This window comes from Cupressus sempervirens, chromosome 7 (assembly GCF_028749045.1).
Source record: "Cupressus sempervirens isolate cs-2001-9-10 chromosome 7, ASM2874904v1, whole genome shotgun sequence".
Classification (NCBI taxonomy): Eukaryota; Viridiplantae; Streptophyta; class Pinopsida; order Cupressales; family Cupressaceae; genus Cupressus; species Cupressus sempervirens.
The window spans coordinates 214,334,610-214,360,605 of record NC_143124.1 but is presented as its reverse complement, the minus strand read 5'-3'; the positions used below and the strand labels follow the sequence as shown (position 1 = coordinate 214,360,605).

At 34.3% G+C, this 25,996-nt stretch overlaps 1 protein-coding gene across 1 annotated transcript; it reads left to right on the top strand.

Moving 5' to 3' along the window:
- Nucleotides 1-17,853: 17,853 nt before the first annotated feature.
- LOC149546248 (uncharacterized) lies at nt 17,854-22,728 on the top strand. Its single transcript, XM_089791104.1, has 5 exons — nt 17,854-18,846; nt 18,968-20,054; nt 20,186-20,527; nt 20,617-21,825; nt 22,094-22,728. Exons 1-5 carry the CDS (start codon nt 17,894-17,896, stop codon nt 22,562-22,564), a joined length of 4,062 nt encoding a protein of 1,353 aa, XP_089647230.1. The 5' UTR covers nt 17,854-17,893; the 3' UTR covers nt 22,565-22,728.
- The last annotated feature ends 3,268 nt before the right edge of the window (nt 22,729-25,996 follow it).

Sequence of the window (25,996 nt, the reverse complement as noted above, 5' to 3'; positions counted from 1 at the left end):
GGCCCTACAAATCACGCCTCTTGTAGAAAGGGAGCCATAGAAGGGGGGCGACCCATCCCTTGCCAAAACTCAATCAAGGAGGAAGCATGAGCACAAGGAGTTGTCCAAACACCCTACCAAAAGTGCTAAAGCTGTAGGGAAAAAGAATAATGAAAGAACAAGTCGGCAAAGTCCTCCTCATTAGCTCCACATAGAACAAACTTAGAAGGACCGAGGAATCCTCTCTTCCAAATATTATCCCAAGTCAAACACTTATTCCAAGCCAACATACAAACAAAATAGTTACATTTTGGCCAAGAAATCTTGTACTAGACGATCTTCCACCATTTCATTTAAAGTACAACCATCTTATGAGACAATAACCTACTATAACTGGAGGCAACCATATAGGTCCCCATAGGATTGTGAAACCAAGCAAGCATGTCATCCTCCCAAAGAGAGCAATGTCTTCTATTGGAGAGGATATAATGTAGCACAACACATTCCTCCTATAAACCAATAACCAACCATTCATCTAGGGACTTCCACTTAGCCATTTCCATCTGATCGTAGTAGAAAAAAGAATTAAAGTCACTCACCCATGACCAACCATCCTCAAGAAATAGCTAACAAAGAATCACCAAGTTAGGAAACTAAAAAGTGATTGGAGGATATCCATCCCAATAATCTAACCAGAATTGGGCCTCCGCCCTTCTCTTGTAGATCCAAAATAGTCCATCCTTAATAAGCATAACCCCTTTCTTAAGGGTATCCCAAATCATAGATCCCTTCCCCCCAAGAGGATATCTAGAGATATTGACCTAAGGGATCCCTAGGAGATAATTCTGAGAAAGAACCTTCACCCAACTCTTATTTGGTTCATTATACCACCGCTAGTAAAGTTTAGCAGCCAAAGCCTCCCCAGTAAATGCTGACTGCCTCAAGCCTAATCCTCCATATTGTTTCAGACTACACACCACTTCCCATCTAACCAAACTCCATTTGGAGGACTCCAAAAAAATAGCCCATAAAAATTGGCACATCACATAATCTAGATCCTTAAGAAAGCCTATAGGAGCAACCTGGAGCATGCATCTATAAATGGGAAAAGCCTGCACAACTGACTTAATCAATTGGACATGACCAACAAAGGATAACCGGTGATGAGTCCAATGATTAAATTTCACCCAAAATTTTTCCAAAATAATCTACCAAGACTCCCTAGGTAAGCTACTCACTAAGATGGGAATGTCAAGATATGTCACTAGGAGATTCCCATTCTGAAATCTCAAAGTGTGAGCAATCCTTTACTGAATAGGCCCAGAGTATTGGTGAAGAAAATTGAAGATTTTCCCTCATTAATCTTTTGACCTAAGGCAACCAAGTACACATCCAAGACCCTTCATAGATTAGATGCATCTCTCATTATAGCCATCCCCATCAAAGCAGTATCATCTACAAATTACAAGTGAGTTTACGAGGGTAAGGCTCCACCCCAGCTCTAGCCTTGAATAAAATCAGACTCCACATTCCATTTATTCCATCTCCCCAAGCCTTTAGCCAAAAGAATAAACAAATAAATTGAAAGAGGGTCTCCCTGACAAATCCCCCTTGAAGTCCCAAAAAGATCAAAATGACTCCCATTGATAAGCACTGAGAAAGAAACTGAAGTAACACAACTCCAAACCCATAGAATCCATTCTTCTGCAAAGCCAAAAACACTAAGAACTTTTCGAAGGAAGGACCACCTAACTCTGTGATAAGCCTTAGCCATGTACAATTTGATAAACATCACTTTTTCTTTTGAGCTAGCCATAGAATGGATGGCCTTAGTTGCAATGACAATGTCATCTAGAATTTGCCTACCAGCTACAAAACCACTTTTCTCTTTAGAGATCAAATCTACAAGCCCCTTCTTCAACCTGTCTGCAATAAGTTTAGAAATAATTTTATAGATAAAATTGCATACAGAGATGGGCCAAAATTGTCTCAACCTATTAGGCCCCTCGTTCTTGGGGATAAGAGTAAGAAACATAGCATTTAGAGCCCTTAACATCTACTTATTGTGTTGAGACTCATGAACCACAGCCAGGAGATCAAATTTGATGATATCCCATAACTCTTGAAAAAAATCAATTAGGAAACCATTAGGACCTGGTGCCTTCCCCTTCTTCATATTAAACATAATCCCTTTAAGATATTCAAGCAAGATATCTCTCATGAGTTTCTGATTCATATCCCTAGAAACAAGAGAATGGATACAATAAAGAATTTGCACTTCCTCTGGAGACCCCCCTTGGGAGTGCTCATGAAAGAGAGACTCAAAGTATTGCATCGCATCTCTAGAAATTTTTGGGAAGGAAGAACGATAGTCTCCCTTATCATTCACCAATCCAGAGATAGAATTTCTATTGTGCTTGGCTTTAACAGAATTGAAGAAGAAAGTAGTATTTTTGTCCCCTTCCTAGAGCCACTCAATCTGAGCCTTTTGTTTCCAATAAATTTCCTCCCATAGTTCCCATCCTTCTAGAATTTTCATAGCTGAAGCCTCATCCTAAAGCAATTCAACTCTAATCCCATCCTTTCTTATCCTCTTTGTAATGTCATCCAGATCTGCTTGGGCCAACGCCTTTGCATGGAAGACATTCCCAAAATATAGATGATTCCACTATTTGAGCTCAAATTTAACATATTGTAGAAGCTTAGCAAAGACATACATTGACATACCATAGGTTGGTCTTCCCTTCCTCTACCAATTAGAAACCAAATCATTCAAAGATGGGTCCCATAACCACATGAGTTGGAATCTAAAAGAAGGCTTACAAAGTACCCTAGTTGACTCTAGAGCCAACTTGATAGGCCAATGGTCTGATCCACTCCAATCCAAGATCTCAAAGCAAGATGACCACATCCCTCCAACCCAGTAACAAGAAACTAGAAACTAGTCCAACCTTTCTGCAATACAAAACTCACCAGCCTAACAATTCTTCTAGGTAAATTGGCCATTGTTAGGTTGATATCAAAAAGATTCAAGGTATTGATATTGTCTCAAAGTAGTAGCACAGAGGGCTCCAACCTTCCAATACCACCTCACTTCTTAGCCAACTCACAAATGGCACTGAAATCCCTAGCCAACATCCAAGGATGGAAAGGCAACATGCTACAGACTAATCTAATGTGAGACCACAAACCTTGTTTACCCTAAAAATTAGTAGGAGCATAATTATTGGAAAATAATATGACGTCCCCTATCTCAAGGCTAGTAGCAATCATAGACATAGAAGATTTAGAGGAAATCCACCAAAGAGGCTAGATTCTTCAAGGATTCCATAAGCATACCATACCTCCCAAAGCTCCATGAGCTCTAATGCACTGGCACTCCCCAATTCTCCACAACTTAGGTGTCAAACCTTGCATACTCTCAATAGATAACTTAGTTTCCTACAAAAAGATGACATCAAGACCTTGCCTTCTAACTAACTCATGAACCACTTTTTGTCTAGGGCCACTGTTCAAGCCCCTTACATTCCATGTCAAAACAATCATTTCAAGGGGAATGAAAAAATAGAATCCAAAGCCCTAACTACCCCTGACTCCACCAAATTTTCACCCGCTAGTTTAATCTTTTCCATATCCTTTTTTTTTCTAGGTTTAACAAATTTCTCTGCCCCACCCTTATTAATGTCTTTCTTCAAATTGCCCAATTTGGAAGGAGGCTTAGTCTTTGCTACCAAGTTTGAACCAATGTTTCTCCCAATAGATGAAAAATCTACCCCTACTATAGAGACGATGGCCAAGGGTTCCTGCATCTCAGAAACTCCCCTTTGCTAATTCACTTCCAAGTGCTGACAATCATCTCCTTGTGGGTCCATAGAAGCATCAAGAGTAGGATCCTCCTGAGCTAACCCCACAAGCCCTTGATCCATGTTGATCAATCCTAGGTTCACCTCCTATTGGCTAAGCTCATCCAAAACCTTAAATCTATTGAAGGTACCCTCATAATGCTTTTCTTTAAAAAGGCTTCTATTGACCCCTATTTCAATTTTGAGCATTAACTGGGGCAAATCGATTAGAAACCCCTACCTCATCCAGAGAAATACTCTTCCCCTTATCTATATCAAGAAGATTACTCATAGGCTATGAAGGTTGGGTCTCCTAAACTTGTATCTTGGGCATCTCCATTGCAAATGGCCATATTCTCGACAAAGCTGACATCAGAAAGGAAGAGTTTCATAATCCAACTACTGCACCCAAGAATAAGAACTTGCACACATCTCTACTACATTGAGTAAAGGCCTACTAAGATCAATTTCAACACAAATATGCACAAAAGTCATTACCTTTTTACCCAAAGTCTGCAATGAAGTCCCCACAAGGTTACCAAGCACCAAGGCCAAAAAGTGCAGCACATCCTCTTGATAGCATTCCACTAGGAACTGTGGTAAGCAAACCAACACTAGGAAACGATTAGGGAGCTCCTCTACAAGGTCAAATCCAGTATGCCATGACTTGATAAACAACCCTACCTTATTAGGAAAATAAGGCGCCCCTCAAATACTCGATTGCGATCAGCAGTGCAGTTAAAAGTAACCATGAAATAATTGTTTGCCAATAACATAATCTCCATTTTCCCCTCTAGCTCCCAAGTCCTCCAGGCCCAAACCTCCAAAATTTGCAAGGAAACCCTCATCCCCAAAAACTTACATTATACTAAGTGGTGTGAATAATACTCAACATCTTCAGCAATCATCTCAATCAGATAACCATTTTTGGCTTCTCTTTGCACCTCTTTAGACAGTCGTTCATCTTCATAATCCTTGAGCCATTAGATAGCCCCAAATCAACAATCCTAGAATTCAGTGCAAACATATTGTTATCAAAGGTCTTCATCCCTTGATTTGAATATTTTGAGCCTATTGCTGCTCGAAAATTTATGTAAGGGCTCCTCATCGACATCTCACCCCCAGAATTTTTTGTTGGAGTTAATGAAATCCAACTCCAAAGATAGCCAAGATCACCTGCATGCGAGAACCTATCAAAGAGAAGACAAGGAGAGGAAGAGCATGGAGCAAGGGAAAAACCCTAAATGGACATGAGAAACAATATGTGCAAACACAAGAAGAAAATGTATTTACAATATGCACAATGCCTAATGAAAATACAATGAGAGAGCCCACTTATAAAGAGCTCATGGAAGCTTGTAGAACAAGCTGGAAGGTGGTAGAAGATAAGTATGACAACTCAACACACATCCAAAAAAGGTGGAACATACTAGAGGGGAACAAACTCCTGTGTTGTCAACAACTAACCACTACATGCATTAAATACAAAATATTAAATAAATACATTTACCTAAGTAAGCTTAAGTAATAGAATAAATAATTAATAAATTAATTATTTACTCTAACATTTTCCATTTAGCCAATAAAAATGAACTCCAAAGGGGTGGAGAGGGAATCCTCCCCTTACCCTTGTTCTAAACCCCACCAAATCCCACACCTTCAGACCTTCCTCCCCACATAGTAGAGAAGACACCAAAGGCACAAGAAAACAGACCACCAACAATGGAAAAGACCAATCACCCAAAGCTCAGCAAAGGAAACTATAAAAAATGTAGGTCGGACCCCGCATGCAATCTATAAACACTCCCTCCAATGGCTCAATCAAAGATCAGATCATAGGAAGAAAAGTTGACCTAGTTCCCCACCCAAAAAACACCAAACACCCATTAACACAACACAGGGAAACACAACGTTCAAATAGAGCTAGGGCACTGATGCCCTAGCTTGAGATGTAGAGCTTCACCTAAGCATCGTCCTCCTTATCAAATTATTTCATCAAATCAACTATCATTGGCCTAACATTGAGATCTCCATTACGAAGATCTTCTTTAACCAATGATGCGACACCATCCCATGTTAATTAGTGACCATTTTCTTGAAACCATTGAATCCATATCACCATTCAATCAAGATTGTTTGCAATATAAAAATGTAGTGCGTCCCACATGACCAACTATAAGGAAAATAACTAGAACACTTAGAAATGACTTATATTGATGATGGATAAGGATTAATTAACTCCAATAACATCTTATAATTATCTCTCACTTTCCTCAATCTACCTTTCCCCATCAAGTACTTCCCTTTGAATCTATTAATGGGGTTGGGTTGCAAAATGCAATTTACATAGATCTTAGATGCAAGCTTGGGAATATATTCACTAATGTACACAATGGCTTGGTATACTATATATTCCTCTACCATAGAACCCTCAGGATGCACTCTTTGTTGAACCAAGCCCTTCATAAATTTCAAGTGGCTCTCAACCATTCACATTGACCTAGTTTATACTGGTCTACACATTTCATTCTCCTCAACTTGATGTATTAGGTAGTGTTCTTGAGCATATAAAAAAATTGAAGTTAGACACTTTTGTATTTCACACATAAGTTGTGGAATTTTTGTCTTCCAATATATATATATATATATATAAACAATTTCTTTAGATGATAACCACCTAAAAGAGATTCAAAACACAAGAACATATAAACAAGATTTTAGATTAAAAAAATATAGAATAAATTACATAAAAGGTAAGGCAAGTAATAAGTATAATATGTGTACAACAAATTTAAGAAATAATATTTCTAACCTTGTGTATTTTTTAAGATCATATATAACTTGTTTAATATTGTTGTCAAACTAGCATGGGAGGGATAAAGGTAGGACATGCTTCAATCATTAAAAATTGATCTTTTCAAAATATTATGAAATAATAAAATAAAAAGTATATGCAATTTTACAAAAATGATGTAAATAGAGAACATGACTTACCTTGATGAAGGTATGTCAATCATGTGTTTTCAACTTTGGCCCAAAATCACCTTTCATTGATATAAGACTACTTATATTTACAACAAAACCTGTGGAAATTTTGTTTTATTTATGACTTCTTTTAATACATCACTTTGTTGCTCCATTAATACATCACTTTGTGGCACTCATATTTTTGTGGTCTCCATTGCTATTTGATTCAATAAATTTTTTCAGTGCATGATTGAATTCATAAATGTCATTATAAATTTTGACAATTTTTTCTCTATCATGCCTTGTAGCCAATATTTTTAATATTCTCTATAACATTCTTTACAATATGCATATCATCAAAAAAATGCATGATTGAGAGATCCTTATAGTACATTAACTTACTAAATTGAGTAGGATAAGTTTGTATTCCTCTATGAAGTTGGTCATTGATGCCTTGACAACCTTCATGAGCATCAATTAAGTCATTATTAAATAAAAGGCAATATCAAAGTATAAATTTAAAACAAAAATCATCCAATAAACATTACATCAACAATTTAGTCAGTCATATTCCAACTTCCATAGATGAGGTGTCATTCTTCGTGGCCTTGATGTTGTCTCTTCTTTCCCATTAAAAATATTCATTAATTTAATACTTATGATTATTGTGGAGAAAATGCCTAAACTCATCAAACACTTACTTTTGTAAACTTCTTGAATGACGACATTTCATCTTCAGACCACAAATTGGACATGCAAATTTTTCCTTTGTTTAGACCTAAAAGATCATGTATAATTGGATTGTGTAAAATTATCATGCACAACTTAAACATACAACAATAATGTGTAAGAACTATAACATACTAAAAATATGTGACCTTAACAACATAACATACCACAAAAATGAGTTAGCCCAGAGGCATCATGTATTGTCCATACAAGCATTGCATGTAATTGAAATTGTCTTTGTCCTATTAATATAAAGATTTCATACATAGTAACCCCATTCCATAACTTCAACAACTCATCAATAAGGGGCTCAATATAAACATTCATATCTATAACTTGGTACTTACCTAGTAATTGAATGAACAAAAATATTACATAATTATTATGACCATTTTGATGCATTGTTTATAAATTAATTTAGATAACTATTAAATTAAAAAAATACCTAGTACAATCATTGACAAAATTAGGTGCTCCCTCTTTATGGACATCCAAGGAGGAATGTTATAGTTAATAACAAAAATAGGCTACACTAAATAGATCTCGTATCTCCAAATGGATTGACATCACTTGCTGCCAATGAAAGCTTGAGAGTACGAGGTTCTTCTTTAAATTATGGCCATGTTTTTTATGTCTTTAAATGCAAAACTATCTATAGGCATTTATATAATTTCATCTTGACTTCTATTGTGTGCATGGCAATCCATAAATTGTGCCAAGCTAGTGCACCTAAATAATCATTCAAGGCATGGAATAATGGGAATGTATTGAATAACCTTGTGAGGCACATTTTTTGTTATTTGATCTAACTAATATCTACTAATATGACAATGAGGGCATTCTATTACAAATTCATGTTGTTTATGATATAGAATGTGATCATTGGGACTTGCATTTATTGTCTGATACTTCATTCTAATTTGATTTATAATGGTAGATAATTCTCAGTAGAAATGAGGCAGAATGTTTGATAGTGGTAACAAAATATGAAAACAAATATGAATTGTTAATATAATGAATAGTAATGGTATGCTAACATTGAAGATGAAAAAAATGACATAACTTAAGATACATGACATTGCTACATTATATAAACCATTCATAACCTTCAAGTTCACCAACAACACTATAACAAAGAGAAGAGTTATTTGGAAGCCTTGGTATAGGGGCTCATATTCCTTCTCAAGTATAGGTATATCAAGACAATCATCATCATCATTATCAGATACTCTAGTACCATCATCGTGATCATCTTGATCAATTGTGCCAATACCTTCTTTAATCATGTCCTCTGAAACATTATCATTTTCTTCCATAGGAGCATTATCCTTAGCTTGGATATTGACATCTTCATGTTCCTCTAGTTGGAAATCCACATTCACCAATCAATGAGAATTGTGGCCTCCTTCAACATGACCATGTGGTCTACAATGACTCTGGACTATTGTATTTAGAACTCTTCGATTCTTTAAGCCCTTACACTTTTTGCAAGGACAATTACATTTATCAACTTTTCTTTGGAACTAAGACCACAATCTAGCAATTGTCTCATTATTTTGTTCTAGGTTTATATTGTCAGATGTGGTCTTCCTTCACAAGAAAATATATCACATTTTGAAAGAAAAAATTGGCGTTATTAATTTGTATATTTGGAAAAATATTGGACATGTTGTACTTAATGTTTATATCTACACATGATTTTGAAAGAAAAAATTGGTGTAATTAATGTATATATTTGCAAAAATATTGGATGTGTTGTACTTAATGTTTATATCTACACATATGGTTTTGAAGGAAAACTTTGATCTAATTAATGTGTATAGCTACAAAAATATTGGACATGTTGTACTTAATGTTTATATTTGCACATATTTTTTTGAAAGAAAAAATTCATCACCTCGCTCAAATTCACCCATATTATAATCAATGAAAAGTTGTTTTCTTACAAATTTTCTCTTTGTTAATATCCTCCTTTGTGTCACTTAATTCTTAATTCTTCTTGAAGATGTAAATTCCTAAATATTTTTTAATTCACCAATTTTTGAACTTCATCACTAAAATACCTAATGAAGACTATTGTTTACCTACCAAATATTATAAAGTGTGTGTATGTTAAATTATAAAATGGATATACACTATAATTTACTAATGTCTTTAGAGTGTGTAAAATCTATTGTCAACTCATTGTATGCCCAAAAGTAGTATATATTAATAAGATTGTAGACAAAATTTTAAAAAATTATTACCTTTCAATTTCCTCTAAATATAGGAATTATATGACACGCAGAATGTTTATTATCTTAAACTTTACTTTGAAATGATATTTTAATAATTATAGATATAATTTTCAATTTTTTTTCCAAACATCATGCCAGTTCTTCCAAACAAAGGAAAGGCACAATGTTTTGATGTTACAATCATTAAAAACCAAATTTAACAAATATACCCCCAAAACATAGTTTCAAATATGTTAAACATATTATGGATATGTAAGTAAATAAGTATAAAAAGTAGAACAGTTTCAATTCTCTCTACAACTATCTTAAATTGGTGCAGGGCACCTAGGCCTTTCCTTCTTGAAGAGTTTTGGTTTTCTTTTTTTGTGATGTAATAAGGATGTGATGTGTTAACACCATCCATTTTTTGTGGTCAAGGTTCTTTATGGTCACTTTATAAGCCAAGAGAGTCGTTAGTCCACTAGGTTGAGTTTTCTTGGTTTTTGAGTGTTTTGGTGTTCAATAATGGAAAACAAGTTTGTTTCACCTTAGACATGCATTTCCTACCATTCCTAAAGGTTTGGGATCAGTTGGTGCCCATTAGGATAAAAAATGCAAAAAGTTTTCATATTTGACAAGAAATTACAAATATGCAAAAACGTAAATTTTGAAAAGTTGTCAAAAATGTCTTTTTGGCCTCCCAACATTCATAAACATCAAAATTTGGTTTGAACGAATAGGATGAAAGTATTTAAGACTCATTGTGTCAATATCATAACTGATCATCAAGTTGTATGGAAGAATCAACATTTTTTAAGAAGGGAAAAACTTATTTTCTAGAGAAAATTTATTTTGTACAGCTCTATATGGATTGGTACAGATAGATGACACACATTTGAAGTTGGATTCCTTTGTTACCTTTCATTTTCAATTGATTTGGTTGAATTTGTTTGATTTTAGAGGTAGTTATAGAAATTTTTTGACTGCAGATTTGAAACCCTCATTTCAAGGGTTTGAAGCCAAGAAATGCCCATAACTTGCAATTTCACCATTGCAAATTGATCCCCTTTGGTTAAATGCAAGTAGGTAGGATGCATTTTGAGACTTAAAAGGCTCAGGAGAGGAATATCCCATTAGCCACTTCAAACTTGTTTCCCTAGGCTACATATGACTATGTATTTAGCCTTAGAATGCCATGTTTGAGCAAGTAATCAGCAAGGGAAGATTGTGAGCTAGTTTTTTTGGATGGAATAGTTCATTCTTGGTTTGTAGGATGTCACCAAACTAATAGATTAATTTTATGCACCCAATGGAGACAGTTCTAGCAAACCCTAGCCTAATTTAATCACCTAGGTTAGAGTGATGTTTGTAGTTGCTTGTATTGTTGGAGTGAAACTAATTATTTTTGTTTGGGAAAAAGTAAGGATTGTATGTAAACTTTCGAAGTCCACCCTAAGAAGCCTTGAACCAAAATCTCATACTTGTTTGGAGAGAAGTCACTAGGAGAGACTTAGTCTACAAGTAGGCTAAAGGCCACAAATCTGATATATAGTCAGTTAACATTTAAGTGGAAGGTTGGGTGATTGAAACAATTGTAAAATCTTTCTTTTAAGATAGCATTGGATACCTTAAGTCTTGGATTGGCATATTGAGACTCAAAGTGCCTTGGAGGGAAGTAGGAACCAAGAAGCGAATTAGTAATCTTTAAGAAGGAAGAGTAGAAGTTTGAGTTGATAGTGCATCAGCATTCTAATCCACATTTGAACTTTGGATTGGGAAGAAGCTCTATTGTGTAACTCCACATCTTAAATTCCCAAGAAGGAAAATCAAAAGAAAGTTGTTATCTTTAGACACACCCTCTCATAAAAATATTCAATCAGAAACAAATTCCATGTAAAGTAACATGACAAAATGTCTTTAAACAAACTCGAAAAGACATTTTTATGTCAGCCTAAGTTGAATTCAAGACTTCTCACAATCAATCAATTTGAACAAAAAGATACTTTTATGTCTGAATTTGTTGAGCCTTGACTTGGTTAAATACACATCTAACATTTAAGGACTTTGTTCAGGCAGGCAAGTGAGACACACATATGTAAATGAGGATAGCACTGTATTTTCTATATAACCATTTTTCTTGATAATTTTCTGAAGTATATGTTTTACTACCTAGTACTTCCAATAGCTTTTATGATTCATTAAGATTTTATCAAATAAAATGAAGAATGTGTAAAAATGGGCTTTCCTCATCTATAATTGTATGTAAATATATTTTGTAATCTCTACTCAAAAATAATGAAACAAACATCCAAAGAATGTGTGGAAAAGGGCTTTCCTCATCTATTATTATATGTAAAGATATTTTTTAATCTCTACTAAAAAGTAATGAAACAAACATCCATTTGTCCCATGGTGATTAGTGAGCTATCCAAATTCAGAACCTTATTCTAAGGAGGAAAATAGAAATTTGAATGAGATTGTAGGATATTGGGCTAGTGAAATTGCTTATGTAGAAGTCTTCTCTAATCCAATAAGAATTTTTATTTAGCTAGGAGAGATATGGAAGAGTCCCCAAAGTTTATTTGGTGGCCAAGGATGATAAACTCATTTGGAAAGAGTTAAAATGATTTATCATAACTAATTTAATTTAATTTAATCTTTAACAAAAAATTATATATATTGGAATAACAACATTTATACCACTAGGATCATGAAAAAGCATATGAAAATATGTGAAAAGGAATAGAAAAATATTGAAAGAATAAATGAATATTTTCTTTGGAAAAGGTATCCATAGCTCTATTGAATAGCTAATTTCATGCACTCTAAGTTCTTAATAATATAGAGCTATTGTTTTGTCTTATAGAGAGTTTAAGGATTTTCAAAATCAATGAAGATGAATTCGAAGCTATCATCAACATATTGGTTTATAATAGAATCTTTGAAGTGGGGAACTATGCTCATGAAAATCTCATATTAGAATAATTCCTTGTCAATATAATTGTGATATTAAAAATAAAATAGATAATTATAGTTAAGAACTCCTTATCATTTTGATTGATATAGATGTCATGATGATTTTGGAATCAAATTGTAATGCTAGTAATCTTTGATTGCTTGATTCACTTGATCATGTCATATAGATATGTTTTATCATTCAAGTTTTTTTTCCTTTAATTCATGTCATATGATATGATATATCTATTATATGTGTTTATCTTTTCTTATAATCAACTATTGATGAGACATGTTGGTAATAGATGGTTATTTCAAACAACATTGAAGTTGTTAGTTTTGAATGTAATTTCTATGTTCAATATGAAGAAATGTGAGATGATGTGATGTGTCCATAATAAGTCATGTTGGTAGTCAATATTATTAATGCAAATGATCTTTGATTTCTCGATTTACTTGATCATGTGATTTGGATATATCTCATCATTCAAGACTTTTTCTTCAATTTATATGAAGTGTTATAATATATCTATTGTATTGGTTCCCTTTCCCTTTAATGGTCTCTCTTTTAAAAAATGATGACACATGTTAGTGGTCATTGTTTTCAATCATGTTGTGATGCAAATAACCTTTACTTTCTACTATCTTTGACTTGTGAAATGGATGTGTTTCATCATTTTCTTCTATTGACATGACATGGCATGATGTCATATATCTATTGTATTTTTTCTCCCTTTGCTTATAATCAACTCTTGTGAAAGAATCAATTCATTAAAGAAAATCAATGATGGAGGCAAAGGCAAGGGTAGGGGCAAACACATACTTTGTGTTGGTTCATGAAGGATGTCATTGAGCTTTCTGTTGGTGCAGTTAAACTTCTCCCTCTCCTGAGAAAGGTAGGCCATTAAGTCTTAAATATTGGCATAATAGATTGAACATCAAGGCTTAAATATAAGCATAATAGATCTGGAACAAACTTCTATGCTGAAAAAAAATAACAAACATAAAAAAGAAATTTGTTGAAATAAACACAACAATGAGTTTTAATCAAATATCACAACCATTAACTTTTATCACAATATTTAAATTATTCAAAATCCCAAACATGCACAAGAGAAAATACTCCAAGCCAGAATTTAGTGAACACTAAACCAAAAAGACAACTAGGTAATCTACTTAAATGAATGAATAAAAGATTTCAATATTGTCCACGAGGTTGAAGCAACCAATAAGACCCAAAATAGCACACACCTCCAAAATATGGCATAGAAGCATCAAAATAACTTGTAACCTCCTCTTTAGATCTACTCTTTGAAAGTGAGTTTTGATCAATAGCTTTGTTGTTTTCTCCAACTTTTTCCCTTAAGAAAGAGCTTAATTTTTTTTAAAAATATATCTATGTAACTCATATAGATGTCATTATATATTGGTGACAATGAATGGATTTGTATCATTCAGACAATATACACTTAACAAGTCCAATTTACTAAGAGGAGATACAGATATAACATGTTGGTTTAAGAAGCACTTGAAGTTGTTCAGTTTAAGTAAATTTGATAGATTGGTAATTAAAGTATTGAAAGCATTGAGGTAAGTCACTTAGCATAGGTTGAGTGAGTTTTATTGTTTTATTATTATTTTAATAGCATAGTATAAGTAAATTGATTCGATGTTGGGGTTTGGGTTCTTAGCTAAGACCATGGGTGAAGTTGTCCCTATAAAGTATAGAATATGGGTAGACCATTACTAGAATCAATACAAAGGCACATATAGACTCATTAAGACTCCATAATCCTCCATGATGTTTAGCGATTAAGACTCCAAAGACATGACTATCACAGTTTGCATTAAACAAAGAAAAAAAATGATTTGAAGTATTGATGGAGCGGACTTCAAAATAGAACCTAAATGAAAATAGAATGATGCAAAATGCTCTTATCTCAAATGGCTCCTGCTTACACAAACCACATCCAACCTCCTCCAGCCAAATCGATCACGTTATGGCACTTTTTTCTTTTTCTTTTTTATTATGAACCTATTTTGGTCAAAATTTTGACCAAATTGGGAAACCTAATTTGATCAAAACTTCAACCAACTCGGGCATAAAAATAGAAAAAAAAATTATTCAACAAGCTAATTAAGGGCTTGCTCAAAAAAAAGGTCAAAAATTGACCTATAATGTATTAGTGAACCTCAAAAAATCATTTGAATTTACACTTAGTGGATACCCATTTCATGACCATATCAATGGTAGGCCTATAAGCTAAGAACCTACCTACCAAGCTCAGAGAAAGTCACTATCTAGATGGATATAGAGATGATTGACCAACCAATACCCCCTTCTATCTTTGTTTCAAGATCTTTGAAACCTCAAGCTCCTCCAAGCATACATTGGGGCAAGTACCATGGAGAAAAGCTAGGTTGTTTGACAACCCTAAATCCACTCCCAAAGTCAACTACCTATCTCCAAAGGTGACACCAGTATCTTGAGGGGTTCCATTGGAAATGACAAGCCAGAGGTCTAGATAGATCTTTGAATTAGAGGGGATTAGGTGTTTAAGGGAAGGTTCCACCATTGATATAGGCCCAAGTTGCAAAGGATGAAATTAAGTTGTGAATGATGTTAGTTGTATCCCGCCATAACACTTTCCCTTAAATGGTTATCTAGTGGGATTGATCCCATGTGATTATTGTTGAGATGAAATTAGTAATAAGTATTTCATATCGTCTCATAGGTGATATTTTCTTGTGAGTAACTATTCATAAAATATGGGTTAATGAGTTTGACTCAAAACTACATTGTTGAATCCTGATAGCAATGTTGCAAATTGACTTGCTATGTAAAATATCTCCTAATTATTTTTTGATGATATAAAGGGTCTCTATACTAAATTATGTATAAGCTACATAGCTTGTTAAAGACTTTTGCAATGGGGGAAGCTAAGTGTTTTTAATCTTGGGGGGAAATTTTATGAATAAGTGTTATTTAGTTGGATTAGTAATAGGATGACATACATTTCATGATGACTCAATGCTCACATTTGTTAGCATCACCTAAGTGTAATAATTGCTATGTGTTTCATTCATGTTGATGTGAGATGGGTTCTTGTAAATATTGTTCATTAAACATTGGTCAATGAGTTTAACTTAGAAACTACATGGTTGAATCTTTGTAGCATTATCATAGTTTGAAATGATGTGTAAAATATCTCCTATTTTAAAGTTCATAAGTTAGATGGACTCTATAATGAATGTTTCATATAAGATACAAAACTTTCTAAAGGTTTTACAAACAGGCTAGTGAGCTAAGTAGGTCAAATATTGGGTAATCTCCATGGTCAAGTGTACTTGAGTTGAAGTAGTTTTGGGATGGGTGACTTCCCAAGAAGGTCCAACACTTAAACCTCTATGAACACTATCCTTATGAAATAAGTGCTAAGTACTCCATTGATTCTCATTAGATATGGTATCTTGTAAACCACTATACTTGTAGCATGGATTAATAAATTTGACTTAATGAACACAAGTTGAATCCTAGTAGCGATAGTATAGATTAAAACACATCTTTTGGACCCTTTTTGTTAGAAAAGATGGAAGATAAAAAATACTTAGTATCATGTATATTAGGATAAAAAATGCTTTATTGGGTAATGGACTCCATAATCATTTTAGTGATGAGATTGTGATATATATACTATCTTGCTTCATATTTACTAAAATAAATCTTCAACCATGTTTTCTAATCTATTTTTGCATTGAGGAATTGAAATGCTTGTTTTTAACTCCAGAATGATGCTACATTTTGTTTTGAAAGAGAAAGCCAAATATCACATGCAATTGAAGAAAATCAAGTACTAATTTTTTTATAGAGCCATGATAGAGATGGTCAATGTGCAAAACAATTTCAATGTTTATTTAATTTCGGACTATAATAATTTGCATCACTATAGTGGCAAAGCATGATTTTGAAACCACTTGAGTCTATTTGGCAACAGGAATATGAGTGGAATAGGCATATGAAAATTCTTAAAATTTCAAATTCTCCAATTGGGTGCACCAAATTGGAATTGTGAATAGGAATACATATTGCAATTTTGGCCCAAAAATGAGCATTTAGAATTCCACCTAAATAGGTGGAATTGGAATACTTATTCCTATTCCAATTTTATTTATTTTAGGAAACATAAATTTATGGGTCTATGAATTCCACATCAAATTTCTATTGAACCAAACAAGAATAGGAATACGTATTCTTATTTTCTATTCTCAAATAATAATTCTAAAATATGTATTCCTATTCCCTCATCACAAACAAACCCTTAGTGATTTGGATATTTTATGACTAGGTCAATCTCATCTAGACAAGTTATTGTTGTGATTAATACTTGTTTAAAATTGTTTATAACTATAGTTTTTCCAAATATACTCTTTTCATTCATATTTAATAATTTTGATCTAGTAGTTTTAGGTAGTATTTCAGAAATTAAAATTTCTTACCTAAATTTTTATTCAACATTTGATATTGATTGTTACTAAACTTTTGATTAGAATTATGATACCCTTTCCTTTATTTACACCTTTTTTAAACTTCAATTTTATTTATATTTGTAGTTTAGTTGATTCATTTATAACTTTGATTAATATCCCTTTGAAATATATTTACATTTCAATTATTTCTTTATATATTTTAATTCCATATTTTAAATTATTATGTGATATCTCTTTCAATCTAAATATAAATCCTTGCCTTGGAGACTGTTATCTTGTAAATTGCTTTATCTTGTAAATTGCTTTCTTCAGCATATATTAATGTTACATGTGCCTTTTAATGATAAAAAGAAAAGGTATCTTCATATTTATTTTTTCTCATCTCGAGAAATATAAAATAAGTGTAATTTACAAGGACGTTGTGTTAAATTCGACTTCTTTAATTGCCCAAGACTTATCAAGATCCCAATTTTTTCATATTCATTGTAATTGACTAACTTTTGCAATGCGATGCACAAGTTGATCGCCAAACACGGCTATTGCACGCCGTCCCTTCCGCCCATCACATGCTACGCCAGCCTTGTTTGACTTTCTACTCGCTTCACACATCATCCTGCCCTGTGTCCTGTCTTAGAAATTTCTTGTATTCCACCGAGAATTGCATGGTGGTCATCGTGATTTGTGATTCCTTTCGTGCAAAATTCGACAACCTCTCACATGGCCATGGTCCACCCTCTTTCCTATACAGAAACAGGCTATCAAAGGCGTATGTTAAACTTTCATCTTCTCACATATATTCCCAACTATTCCAAGTGCTTCACCCCTTCAGCAAGAATCCTTCTTTCAGTGCGCTCTCTTTTGCTGCTTCTTTCAGTTCAATCCAATTCAATGGCGTCTGATTCTGCTTCTACCAGTGGACGTCAACCAGAGAACGAGGATACAAACACTTCCATGGATATTGCAACATCCCCATCGTCTTCTCCTAATGCTAAAGTGTTAAGCCTAATTTCTTGCTGCTTTGATTGGTGTTCTCTCTTTAATTCAACTCGATCAATTCAATCCACTTCCATCCCATCTACATCTAGCAGTAGTACGATTCAGTCACAGAGTATTGCATCCATATCTAGCTTAATTAGTAGTCAACCGCAGAATGAGATTACAAACCCCTTTCAAGAAATGGCACCATCTTCGTCTACTAGTACTGGTACGTCAATAAAGTCAATGAAAAAGTTGCCCTATGATGTGTTCATTAATCATCGTGGCCCCGATGTTAAAAATACCCTTGCAATCAGGCTGTATAATACCCTTGAAGGAATGGGATTGAGGGCTTTTCTTGATTCAAAGGAGCTTGAATTGGGTGATTCCTTGCCTAGAGAATTAGAAGCAGTAATGAGAGATGCTGCACTTCATCTCGCCGTATTTTCCAAGAACTATGCCCAATCCCCATGGTGCTTGGCAGAGCTTGCATTCATGCTCAAAACTGGCACCCGTATTATTCCCGTTTTCTACCATATTCAACCTGATGATGTCCGATATGCAAAGGGAGTCTTTGCTGAAGCATTTTCTCGGCATGAAGAGAAGCGTAGATACAGCTCTGAAAAGATCCAGGAGTGGAAGAAAGCCCTCCACCATGTTTCTTTCAATATCGGCCACATTGTTAATGACAAGGAGTAAGTACTTTTGTATTTTTCTTCTGAACCATCTTCCCCATTCGTTGTATTTTATAATTTCTGAATCCTGTGCAAGTGTTGAGAGACTCTGTTTGGTTGTGCTGTTGTTGTTTTTGTTCAGTGGGGAGGAAAGTCTGCTGAAGAATATTGTCAACTCTATTTTGCAAGTAATAAAAGTTGTGCCATTTGTGGCTGCAAAACATCCAATCGGTCTAGATGAAGCAGTAAAAGACTTTGAAATGACAACACTCCAACCTGCTAAACGCCATCACAATGTTCAAGTTGTAGGAATATGGGGCATGGGAGGTTCTGGGAAAACCACTCTTTGTAAACAATTTTATAACAACGTTTATGAGTCCATGGAAAGGTGTAGTTTTCTATTTGATATCAGAGATGCTGCTCACAACTGTACACTGCACAAGAAACAGAAAAAATTGCTGGAGGACCTTGGTCTGAAAGGTGTATCAATTGACAATGTAGAAGAAGGGAAAGCTATGCTTGCCAGACGATTGAGATCTGTCCGGGTTTTGATTATATTGGATGATGTAGATCATACCGACCAATTAGATGCTTTGTTGCCTATCATAGGCAACCTTGGATGGGGTAGTATCATAGTTGTTGCTACACGGGAATTTGAAGTCCTTAGGTCTTGGGGTATCTCATTCATATACAAAATGAAACAATTGGATCAATCTCATGCCAGACAACTTTTTTGTTGGCATGCTTTTCTGCAACCCTTTCCACATCAAGGCTTCGAAGATCTGGTTGAAAATTTCATTAGTGCTTGTGATGGATTACCATTATCTCTAAAGGTTCTAGGAGCACATTTACATGGAATCTCCAATAAAGAATATTGGGATGCCCAATTGCGTAAGATCTCCAAAATACTTCCTGATGACATCAAAAATAAGTTAAAAGTAAGTTATGATGCCTTAGATGATGAAGAGAAGGAGATTTTCTTAGATGTTGCTTGTTTCTTTATTGGAGAGGAGAAAACACTGGCAATTGATGTTTGGGATGGATCAGATTGGATTGGCCTTCACAGTTGGGAGCGGCTTCTGAATAAATGTTTAGTTGAGCTTGATGACAACAATTGTATAAAGATGCACGATCATTTAAGAGATTTGGGAAGAGAAATTGCAAATCAGCAACAGCCTTATCGCCTCTGGTCACCACAACAGATTATTAAAGTTCATAGGGAAGAACATGTGAGTTTCTCACCTTGATACTCACTGATCAATAGAAACGTTCTCTAGCTACTTTTTTCATTCCTCCTTTCCAAGAACTCAGATATTTCTATAATCTTTTTAATCTGTTTTTACTTTTCAAAATCTAATAGAGAATTCAAATTCGAGGAATAGCATCTAAAACAGATGCATCCACAAATGAAGTTGACGATTTTCCCAAACGCACACCAGAAGGAGAAATCATAGTTAACACAAGAGCAGGATATTGTAGCCTCCCGCCCTCTTCAATGGGATTGAAAATATTCGAGGTCAAAGGAGATTATCATCAAATAATTGGTGATATCTCAGGAGAATTGGTGATGCTTCGCTGGTCTAACATTGGAAACAACAATCTTAGCTCACTGGGTTCTTTGAATAATTTGAGGGTTTTAGAACTTCATGAAAAAGGAAAGGAAAATCACTCATTAGAAGAGTTGTGGGAGCTTGACAGTCGTGTAAGCATCTTCCTGTCTAACTTGGTTTATCTTTTTAATATGTTTATAATTGAATGTTTTCCATCAATCTCATTGAGAACTTGCTGCAGGTACCAGTGCAGTTAAGAAGGCTAGTTATATCTGAATGCTCTAAATTCCAAAAAATTCCAAGCTCAATTGGATGTCTCAGTCATTTGAGAAAAGTAGTGATTAGTGGTCCCACTCAAATGACTACTCTGCCAAATGAGTTTTGCCTTCTAAAATCGCTGGAGCATCTGCAATTAGACTGTCCTAAGTTATCATCACTGCCCAACAGTTTTGGCAGTCTGAGAAATCTGCGGCATCTACAATTGTTCAGTTGTAAGGAAATGGAGAAATTGCCAGAGTCTTTTAAGAAGCTCATACTCCTCCAACATTTTCACCTGATGAATTGTGCTAAACTTACCTTAGAGCAAGATATTTTTAAAAACATGTCAAAGCTCGAGTATGTGAACCTTTATGGCTGCAAGCAATTGGAAGAGCTGCCTTCTCACATCACAAATCAGGTTTCCTTGGGAGAGCTCCGCCTGTATGGTTGTAAGAAGCTAAAGGAGGTTCCAATGAATATCTGTCAGATGGGCAAATTGAGAACGCTTGAGATAGGGAGTGACTTGTTGGAAAGCTTGCCTGCCTCACTTGGAGATTTATCCTCATTGAATTTTCTTCAGATTGAATTCTGTCCTGAGCTGAAGTGTCTACCAGACTCTTTGGGGCTTCTTGATCGCCTAGAGAAATTAGTCATGATCTTTACAGGAGTAACACTTTTGCCAACATCAGTTACACAACTTTCTAATCTTCATACAATGCATATATTACAATGTCCAATCAGAGAATTTGATCTAGGAGCAAGGTCACTTACTTCTTCCTTGTGTAACCTAAAGAGGATTTGGCTGTGGGATACAGAAATGTCCATAATTTCTATCTCCCAAGAATGTTGCCCTGCCCTTGAGATTCTTGAAATTGAGGATAATAACAATCTAACAGAGATAAGCATTCTTCCAAGTTCACTTCAACTACTGGGGATAAAGGTGTGCCCCAAGTTGAAGGTGCTTCCCAATTTCTCTCAATTGACTTCTCTCAACAATTTTGATCTCAGAGATTGCCATGGTGTTCAGAAAATAAAAGGATTGGAACATTGCAAAGCACTAGAGATGTTGAGAGCAGATACAAAGTGGGATGTGGCAGGAATAGAAAGTTTGGAGCACCTAGAAAGATTGTGGAGAGTGCGACTCAGAGCAAATAGGAAATCAGGTGTTGAAGCTTGCATTCAAAGCATGCAGGTAACAATACTTACTAATTTAGAATTCTGTTCATCTGTATTAGACAGCATATTCTAACTCTTAATTTGTTCTGTTGGCTCATCAAAATACATTTTGAGCTTTCATTTATTTCTATTGCTCATTTGAAATTATATGCATAAGCTCATCTAAAATAACCCTAACCCATTCCATCAATAATTTCAAACGAGCTACTTCAGATAATCAAAATTTAGAAAATATATTTCCAAACTCCATTTTAGCTAATTTCTGAAATGCCTATAATTTGCAGAAATCAATAGGTGAGATAATAGTATGTACGCAGGCTGTACCTGATGCGGCCTCACTTCTAGACTCCTTCACCTTTCCGATTCTATGTAACATTCGCTCTTTTACCACTCAGACTCTATGTGACATTCGCTCCTTTGCTGCCCAGAATATTGCTTCAGAGCCAAAATTGGCGAAGGAGAAATTATCCAGTGGCAATGCCATTCTTCTATTTGTTGTTGTAAATTGCATTGCTCCAAGTATGAAATTGAAGGTATATACAATGTATAAATCAAATACAACGGAGGTGGAGGAGGGCAGATGGGTATGGATGGGTATCTTCACACAACGTTCTGGGTGGTATACAGCAGAGGAATACTGTATAAGCAGACTTGGTGCCGGCGAAGGAGAAGTGGAGAAAGGATTGCTTGTGACGGGAGCAGAGCAGACTGTTGTGGAGGTTTACAACAGTTTATGGGATCTTCTGCGAAATTGATTTTGTATTGGTATTCAAATAAGGGCTACAGAGTAGCTTAAATACTTTGAATGCAGTGCTTCTTTGACAAGAAATTTTCATTCAAGTGAAAGTCCCAAATCAGAATGACATTTAAATATGTGCCCATTTGGGTATGCAAATTATACGATCAGATTATTCTCAAATTGTCCATTCTATGAATCTACCCATAGCCGTGCAGTTTGATTGATAGATAAATAGAATACTACAATGACTAAAAAATGTGCTACCAAGATAAATTGAAAATCTATGAACTTTGAAGAGTCATTTCTTTTCTTCCAATATATAGTTATAGCATTTACAACATTGAATTGGAGAGATTTTGAGTTTTATTATGCATTTTACATTGTGTCAATAATACATCGAACACACTTCTATTGTTGCTCTACATTTCTTCAATTAATATCAGAATCCAGGTCATGCGAAATAATGCACTCTGTCACGCCAAGCGAAATGCAATTTTTTTATATGTTGAATTGCTAACGTAAGAAGAGGAGACCCTTTGCTTTTCAATTCGTCCTGGTCCAAAAGGCAATTGAAACCGAGGTTTAGAAATTCAACCTGTAAAGTTATGATATATAAAGCTGCAAATTATAATCATGTGTCTCATACCGATTTAAGTCGGTTATACAGTCGGATTTTGTGAGCAACTAAATGAAATTTGAATTTAAAAAAGATTAGAGATGGATAATAAAAGAGTACAATATACATGAAAAGAAAAGTCAAAGTCTTAATTAGGAACAGTTGTTGGCATTAAGAGTCGTTATTTAAAGGTGGGACTTTGTATTTTGTAACGAGAAATTTTTGGAGGAGGATAAAAATATTGTTTTACAATTAGTAAATGTTTTGAAGGAAATTTGTTAATGTGGTAAGCAGTTGTATTCAAAGGGATAAGCATATGTTTTAAGTTGTTATATTTAAAGGAAATTTTTGGAGGAGGATAAAAATATTGTTTTACAATTAGTAAATGTTTTGAAGGAAATTTGTTAATGTGGTAAGCAGTTGTATTTAAAGGGATAAGCATATGTTTTAAGTTGTTATATTTAAAGGGATAAGTGTAAGCTTTTTAAAGACAAATCTATATTTTATCTATTATGGTTTGTTTTGCTTTGACTTAAAGTTGTAAGACCAAAGACTTTATTCCCTTCCTCCTTTAGTATACATTTTATGATGGGGTAGACATGGGTTTGTTTGACACTCTTTCTTGAAAAGTGTGAAGTTTTCATCTTCAAGAAAACCCACAAGCTTGTTGCATTTTTGCATTTTAGAGATTCAAGGCAACTCAAGAAGCACACTACAAAAGTGTTTCACCTATGCAACACATGTTTGGGTTGGGACTACATCATTTATAAGCTAGCAAGTCCCACATCTTGCAAACACAAGTCATCACTCATCAATCTTACAAAGCATCTTCAGGAGGTCCCTCTCAAAAGGGAAGTTGTTGCCTTGTTGAAAAAGGAAAATAATTGTTGCAAGTGAAATTAGGAAGTTGCTCTCTTATAATGATAAAGAAGTTAAGGATAGGACAACTAACATTCATGCCATGCACATGAGAAAGGCCAGTAATGCAAAATTGCTAGGATGAAGATAGTTACAATGGTCATCATCATTAGACCTCTACGTGGCCAATGCCAAATTGAGTATGTTTTAGAAAATTCTATGAGCATGTTGCAATAAGGATTTTATTGGGATCTAATGTTTTACAATAAGATTCCATTGAGTGGAGTTTGTTCTCGCTTATGAGGGCCTTAGAAAAGTATCCTTTTTTAAAGTCTTTAGATCTAGTAGGAGATATATTAGGCTAATAAATTTGCAATGTGTGATCTAGTTAAGTGCATCAAATGGTGAGAAAAAAGAGTATAGATGGTCACTTTCTATCTAAAATAAGGTAGACCTAAACTTCAAAGATAAATTCAAGGGTCGTCCACTCAAAACTACAAGTTTTACAAAGAACAAGAATTGCAGTACTTTGAATCTAGTTTGAGAATCAGTAAAGTTTTTACAAAATAGATATGATTGAGAGGGTCAAACCCATTGTGCATAAAAGATAAATCCTAGCTTTTCCAGGAAAACATAACCTAATTATTTTCACGCTCTTTAAAAAGATATAACTAGATTTACTTTTTTGTAAAACCCTTTGGTTTGATGATAGTTAAGAGTGACATCTAGAAGTTATGTACTTTTGTATAGTTTTTTGTTGAGTATTTCTTTGTAAATTTTTTAATTGACTTCATTGTGAAAATCTAGTACATATTAATGTAATAGGCATAACTCGTATCAAAATAATAATAAATAATTTTTATTTTTTTTAAATGCACATAATCTAGTGTAGAGTAGTAATATGTCATTTATTTTTTAGTTTGGTTGAGTAGGTCAAAGTTATTAAGAAAATGCTAGACATGTGTCTCAAAAGACTATTAAGAAAATTGATTTTGTACCATGCTAATGTTGTCAAAAAATGGAAAAAAAATATGATTAGAAAGTTGAGAAGATGTGTGAGATTATGATGGTAATTTTAGACATACCCACTTGATGACTTATAATGAAAAGAGTGAAGAAATCATGTTGGAAGATGGAAAAACATGTAAAGGGACTAAAATGGAGGGAAAATAGGCTTGCAAGCCTTAAACTCATTTTCCAACCCTTTTATCAAGAAAAAATGTGCACAGGTTTTGATGTGTATTATAACTAGCTTGAGTTTTGAAAAGTAAAAATTATATTTCCATATTCTACATAACCTATGTGCATTATTTATAAGTAAACACATAAATTTGAGTTTTATAGAGCATGTACATGTTATGAAGACATAAAAAACATAATGTGAGCATACACTATAGACATGTATAGATTTACATATAGAATGTGTGTGTGTGCGCGCACGCATGCATATCTATAGTTCTATAGATATATTTTTATACATTTAGGTATATGTCTATATACATACATGAATCTTCTTGTTCCTTTCTCTCATCTTCCTTCCCCATAAACATCTTTGTCTATTCTGATCCCTAATTATCCTTCTTAAGCATTTTCTCATCTGTCTCCCCCTCCCTCTTCTTTATTTTCCTCATGTATCTCACACTTTTCTCCTCCTCATGTCCTTGCTGTAAAGAAACTTGAAACAAAAAATATTACTGTTTCCACATAACCCATAACAGATATGAAATAAATAAGTACTTAAAATTTGCATGTACAATAATAGACAACATACACATAAAAAGTGACACAAGATATACCTTAGGAAACCCTCGTTGAGAGGAAAAACTCAGCCTCCAAAACCATCCATCACCATATATTATTCATCACAATACCATTGTAGTACAACCATAGAAGCCTTTAAAGCCATAGCCACAACCAAGCAATTCATGTGAACAAGTGTGACTCCACACATCCCATGTCATCCTTCAAGCCTCC

Bases quoted from the DNA above. Each gene is read 5' to 3' on its own strand.
- LOC149546248 (XM_089791104.1), top strand. From the start codon at position 17,894: ATGGCCATGGTCCACCCTCTTTCCTATACAGAAACAGGCTATCAAAGG. The intron at 18,847-18,967 runs GTAAGTACTTTT...GTTTTTGTTCAG, and splicing joins CACATTGTTAATGACAAGGA to TGGGGAGGAAAGTCTGCTGA. The intron at 20,528-20,616 runs GTAAGCATCTTC...AACTTGCTGCAG, and splicing joins TGTGGGAGCTTGACAGTCGT to GTACCAGTGCAGTTAAGAAG.